The following is a 6598-nucleotide window of genomic DNA, read 5'->3' on the forward strand; positions in this document are numbered from 1 at the left end:
GAAATACTTAAGGCTGCGATGGTCCGTAAGAATTTTGAAATGCTATCCCATAAGATACGGACGCCATTTCTGCACGGCAAAGACAATAGCAAGCATTTCTTTGTCATATGTGGACATGGCTAAGTTTTTTCCAGATAAGGCTTTGCTAATATAAGCGAGTGGACGGCCCTCTTGCATGAGGACTGCTCCGATTCCCCGGCTGGAAGCATCGCATTCTATAGAAAATGGTTTGGTGAAATTCGGCAAGGCTAAAACGGGAGTGGAAGCCATGGCTTGCCGTAGCTCATCAAATGCTGCTTCAGTAGTAGGACTCCAAGTAAAAGAATCTTGTTTAAGCATGTCAGTTAAGGGAGCAGCAATTTTTCCATACCCAGCAACAAATTTACGGTAGTATCCCGTCAAGCCAAGGAAGCCTCGTAAAGTTTTGATAGTGGTAGGTTTAGGCCATTCAAGCATGCACTGAACCTTTTCAGGATTGACAGCAACTCCAGTAGCAGAGACAATATGACCCAAATATTCAACAGATGACTGAGCAAAAGAACATTTTGTAAGCTTGACATAAAGTCGATTTTGTTGCAAACATTGAAGGACAGCAGAGAGGTGTCGAGTATGCTCCTGTACAGAAGTGCTGTAGATAAGGATATCATCAAAGAAAACTAAAACAAATTTGCGAAGGAATGGTCGAAAAATCTCATTCATCAGGTTCTGAAATGTAGCTGGCGCATTTGAAAGGCCAAAAGGCATCACAAGAAATTCGTAGTGGCCATCATGAGTACGAAAGGCTGTTTTTGCTATATCGGAGGGATGAACTCGAATCTGGTGATAGCCCGAGCGAAGGTCCAGCTTACTGAAAACTGATGCACCATGTAATTCATCTAATAGCTCGTCAACAACCGGAATCGGATAACGGTCTTTGATGGTTACCTTGTTAAGAGCACGATAATCAATACACATACGCCAAGAACCATCTTTCTTTTTAACTAAAAAAACCGGAGAGGAATAAGGACTAACACTATGCCGAATGAGCCCGGCATCCAAAAGCTCACGAATCAAGCGGTCAATTTCTTGTTTCTGAAAATGAGGATAACGATAAGGTCGTACATTGACAGGAGAGCTTCCAGGAAGTAATGGAATACGGTGATCAATTAAGCGTTCAGGAGGAAGTTCGGTGGTTTCCGCAAAGATGCCAGAATATGTCTCGAGGACCTTAGTAATAATTGAAGGTGCTGATATATCAGCTACTGAAGTGGTTATTGCCATGATCTGGAAAAAAATGCCTTGCTTTTCTTGAAGCAATAACCTATTAATTTCACCATGATTTGCTAAAGCCGGTGGCAGGGAATCATATCCAATGAGTTGAACAGTTTGGCCTTTCCAAGTGAACTGCATAGTTAGCTTTGAGAAGTCCCACAATATAGCACCCAATGAACGTAACCACTCAGCACCCAACACAATGTCACAGCCACTTACTGGAAGTAAGAAAAAATCCAAGTGAAATTGGAAGCCTTGAATATTTACTGAGACGTGAGAACATTTTCCCGAGCTGCTGATCACTCCACCATCAGCTACAGTAACTTGAAACTGAGTTGTAGTAGTGACAGGGCACCCACATTGCTTAGCCAAAGAGGGATTCAAAAAATTGTGAGTAGAACCGGAGTCTATTAATATAGTGACACCATGTTTTTTTAAAGTCCCTTTCAGTCGCATGGTGTTTTGTGGGGTTGCTCCAGTGAGAGCCTTTAAAGAGACTTCTACTGTTTCTGGGAATTCCTCGAAAGCCTCAGCTTGTTCATCTTGATCGTCAATATCTGCATCCAGCAATAAAAGTTGAGGAGCTTTACAACGATGCCCAGGTTTAAATTGTTCATCACAATTGAAACACAATCCTTTGGCTCGTCTTTCAGTTTGTTTGGCAACTGATAGACGTCGAAATGGTGGGGATCCCGAAGGGGGTGGGCCTAATAAAGAGGGTTGTGATGACCCCCCAGTTTTGGTTATAGTGGGAGATGAATTAAGGAGTGGTGGTGATGGCCTGCTCATACTAGGCCGAGGTGGAATCCTTCGATTAGAAACAGCCGCGTATTCTTCTTGGAATCTTGCAAGCTCAAAAGTTTGTAGGAGACTTGCAGGTTTCAACATCTGCACTCCAATTTTAATATCCTCTCGTAATCCCGAAAGGAAGCAACTAATGAGAAATGATTCTGGTAAATTCCGAGTTCTATCAGCCAATCGTTCGAATTGGCATTGATATTCAATAACAATCCCAGTCTGTCGTAGTTTGGTAATGGACCCGACTGCATCACCGTCTTCGAATGTTCCAAATCGAGTAACTAGAGCTCGTTTGAATTGGGCCCAAGTCATATTACCCATAGTTTGCTCTAACCAGTGATACCAAGGTACTGCATCTCCATCGAGGTGTCCGATAGCAAGGGACAACACATCTGTCTCAGGAAAGGCAGCCAATCGCTGATACTGTTCACAGCGAAAGATCCAGCTTGTCGGATTTTCCCCGCTGAAAACCGGAAAATCCAGCCGTATATGGCGGGGTTGCACAAGTGCTCCTCCAATACGTCCTACAGGTTCGGGTTGTTGATTATTATTTTGTAACGGTTGGTTGTTGTTTCTATTTTCTTGAAACCGGATGAATTGATCGCGGAGACTTAAGATTAATTCTTGGAGGTCGTTGGACTGTTGGGATAAGACCTCAACCTTCTCATTGAATTGATGAGATAATTGCTCCACCCTTTCTTCCAGTTCTTTAACAGTCATTATGCCCAAGAAAAAAAACTGCTTTGATACCAGATGTTAGGCTACTGCTTTGAGATAACAATTTAGAAGAGACGAATTGATGAAAATAATGAGAAGAAGTGGCCAGAGGGGAAAAGAGAGTTTTAGAAGCAATTGTTATTCTTTATTAAAGTAGCAACAGTTCCTTATATATAAGCCAAAGAGATCCTACGAAAATAATAATTCCTAATAACATAATAACTTAATAACTAAACCTTAACGGAAAAGGAAATAATGCAGATCTAAGACTAGGATTCTAACATACTTGCTCGTGATTCCTCGGATCCCATCTTCGATGAAACAATACCAGGCAATGACCGAGTGTTTGTCCGGATCGACAACAATCCCTGCTCGGTCAACGCCTTAGATGACAATTATGATGATTCCAATTCAATATTCGCTGACGCACCTGATGACAATGATGATGAAGCAGGAACTAGTACGCCCACTGGAACGGCTCCGCTGCCGGAGCGTATAAGGAAAGAAATTCTGGATTTAGGGTTTCCCGATGATGGCTATAACTATTTAACTCATTTAAGGGAAATTAAAAATAATAGTGGTGGGTCTGCTTTTTATGAAAACCCCAAGTCCAAGCTCTATGAGCTCCCTCATGATATCAAGGTTCGATATTTTTGGAACTTTTTTTTTTCAGTTAAATTTAGCTATCGATTGGGACAAATGTTATTTATTTAACTATTTACATTTTTTGTAGGCTTATGAGGCTTCAAGAGTTAAAATTTTGGAAGTGAAAAATGAGAATGAGGCTAGTGAGAAGTCAATTTATAGTGTGGCATCGAAGACAGTTAATGTTAAGGTTCAGAGAGCAGTTGATCCTGAAGTGGCAGCGTTGCTTGATGATAGTTATTTGTCACCGTTAGGTTCTGATGTTGAGGATTTGGAAGAGGATTTTGTTTTACAAGCGAATTGTACCGAAGAAGGAATAAGTTTAGGCATTGATGAGAAGTTGAATTTGTCTGAGGAATATAAAGTTGTTGATGAAGTGGTTGATGCTGCTGCTGATGGGTATCTTACTTTGAGGAATGGGCATATTGCAGTTCAAGAAGGAAATCGTGTTTTGGAGGAAGTAAGATATGAAGGTGTGACTGAGAAGCCACGGATGCGTCGACTTCTGGATGAACAATTTGATTTGGTTATGCTCTTTATCCAGAGTTACTTTTATTTTATGTTTTTATTTCTGAGTGGATTTTTAATTTGATCGTTAAGATTTCATTACGAGGCAACCAAGTGATCTCTGATTAATTCATGCATCTAGACATGTTTTCTGCATGGCTCATAACTCATTATTGTTTTTTCTGACATATTGAGATTTTAAGAATCATGAGTGAGGGAAAATAGCTTATGAATTAGAAAGCTTTCAATTTTATGGACTGTTGCTAGGAGGCTAAACAGCTACTGTTTTCAAATCCGTTATAAGGAAGCATTCTACTTGAGATCCTTCATTGACTGGTTTCAAGGAACTAATTAGTGAAAATTAATGGTTGGTTTAGTTTGAGTAAAATCAGAAACATACTGGCAGTACAATTTGCCCATTGTTAGAACTCATTTTAGTCAGAAAATTTGAATTTGATGACATTGTAATTGAGCTCTTATGATAGAGCATTGTATATGAGCATTTACTAGTTCCTGTGGATTCTAAGGTTTATTATTGCATCTCTCATGCATTGAGTAATTTATTACTCTTAAGTCATCTTTCTGGTTTATGTTTGTCTTTCACAATCAACTGCAAAGCTTAAGCAAATTTTATGAGTGTTTACCAGTTCCTATGGATTCTAATGTTTATTATTGCATCTCTCATGCATTGAGTAATTTGTTAATCTTCCTGTTTTATGTTTGTCTTTCACAATCAACTCCAAAGCTTAAGCAATTTTTTTTTAATTTTATATATAATTAGAATTTTGGATTGCAAGTCAACCACACTATTTTTTCTTTTCTTTTTTCTTTTTTATGGATCATTTCTTTTTTTGTAGCGGGGTCTAAATTAATATTCTTTCATATTTGACGCTGCTTTGTTTGTTACAGCTTGAATGTCAAGAATATGGCACTGATAGCGAGGATGGTTATGATGGTGACATAGCGAAGGAAGATGAATGTCTTGCGGATAAGCTCAAGCTTGTCTTCAATGACCATGTAAAAGATGAATTGGAAATTGATGATAATTATAAAGTTCCAGCACCTGATGTTATTCGTCGTTGCGTGGAATATGCTGAAAAATATGAAAATGAAAGGGAAGACGATGAGGTAGTCATTGTGCAGGAAAGTAGTGATGAGTCAGAAAAATGGGATTGTGAGACTATTGTTTCTACGTATTCAAACCTTGATAACCATCCAGCGAAAATTATAGCTCCAGGGTTAGCAAGAAAGAAAAAGTTGGCTGAAACCTTCTCTGGAGCCTTGAATGCACCCAATCATGTCATATCCCTTGGAGGAAAGGAGAAGCTGCCTGTGGACTATCTGCCTCTTAGTGGGAAAGCAGCTAGGGAAAAAGTGAAGTCTTCAGGTGCCCCAAAAACTGAACAGCAGAAGAGGAAGCAGCATGGCCAAGAATCAAAAGAGGAGAAGAGAGAACGGAAGGTATTTGCTTGTTACTCCAGATTTCTCGTTATATTTTTGTGCATGTGCCACATAGTAGTACACCTTATTGTTTGTGGACAGTCTTCTTGCTTGTTTTCAGATGGTTGCAAAATTTCAAATATTGTCTTCGGTTTATGTTGTTTATCTATGTTCACTTAAATGTGATTTGATAAGGACATGTACTGCATGCAGGCTGCAGTGAAGGAGGGACGACGTGAAGCTCGGAGAGCGAAAAAGGAAATGAAGGAGCTGTATAGGTGTGAAGCGCAGCGTGCTCAAAAGGCTGCCGCTATTTCTTGCCCGTCTTCCGTCCATCTGATGTGAGTATTTTGATCATCAAATTTTCTTTCAATTGAAATTGCATCATGAGTAAGAAATTTGGATGAATATTCTTTTGGATTATTTAATATCTAAAGGTGTGTTTGTGAAGCTTGATTGGATAATGCTCTAATAATCAATTGATTGGAAAATTGATTGCTCATTTGTTTTGAAATAGGTAAAATTTGACATCAGATAGTCGCTCAAGGCAGTGTGATCATGCATGCAGCAGGTTTTTGTTCTTCCTTTTTTTGAGGTTGATGCTACGCACGAAACAACTTGATCACAACTACAATCTTTGATAAGCAGAGGCACCATGTGTCTACCCATCCTTTATTGCCTTCCAATATGGGCATGGGAGCAGCAAACTGATTTCGCTTCTTTTAGTTTAATATTTAATATTTTTATTTTTGATATGTTGTTTTATGTCATAATCATAAAGTATGTCCTAGGTTTGTTATTAAAATATATATATATATATATATGTATGACCTACAAAATACAAATGAACAAATAGAATTGCTTATGGCTGTAGTTAGCGGTCGAACTCTTTTGTCATGCACTTTTTGGTTCATATTTATGCATATTTATTTATATTACTGGACACACTTTGGTCTTAAATTTTGTTTTTTGGTTGTTTCTTTGCAATGAGATGATAATTTTTTTTCTCTCATGTTCTTGTCTTGATATATCTAATATTCTATATTTTTTAATGCGGAACATATGGGATTTACTTCAAGAAAGGTTGCATAGAGATTTTCATTATAATGTTGTTTATAGTGTAGAATTTGCCTTGATAATAGAATAGGCTGAATCGAATCCCAGATTAAACCTTTGTTGCTTCTTGTTTGGATGGTACCCAATACAATTTGTTAAAGAAAAATTATGGGGAAAATCTTTT

At 38.5% G+C, this 6598-nt stretch overlaps 1 protein-coding gene across 1 annotated transcript; it reads left to right on the forward strand.

Moving 5' to 3' along the window:
• The first annotated feature begins 2770 nt into the window (after positions 1-2770).
• On the forward strand, positions 2771-6306 carry LOC107174506 (uncharacterized). The gene is made up of 7 exons (XM_052443756.1): positions 2771-2804; positions 2924-2928; positions 3040-3408; positions 3500-3937; positions 4828-5379; positions 5572-5699; positions 5876-6306. The coding sequence occupies exons 1-7, from the start codon at positions 2771-2773 to the stop codon at positions 5877-5879; spliced, it is 1530 nt and encodes a 509-aa protein (XP_052299716.1). The 3' UTR covers positions 5880-6306.
• Positions 6307-6598: the final 292 nt, after the last annotated feature.

This window comes from Citrus sinensis, chromosome 6 (assembly GCF_022201045.2).
Source record: "Citrus sinensis cultivar Valencia sweet orange chromosome 6, DVS_A1.0, whole genome shotgun sequence".
Taxonomy (NCBI): Eukaryota; Viridiplantae; Streptophyta; class Magnoliopsida; order Sapindales; family Rutaceae; genus Citrus; species Citrus sinensis.

Coding starts and splice junctions, on each gene's coding strand:
- LOC107174506 (XM_052443756.1), top strand. CDS start 2,771: ATGCCCAAGAAAAAAAACTGCTTTGATACCAGAT. Junction 3,938..4,827: donor TGGATGAACAATTTGATTTG/GTTATGCTCTTT, acceptor TGTTTGTTACAG/CTTGAATGTCAAGAATATGG. Junction 5,380..5,571: donor AGGAGAAGAGAGAACGGAAG/GTATTTGCTTGT, acceptor TACTGCATGCAG/GCTGCAGTGAAGGAGGGACG.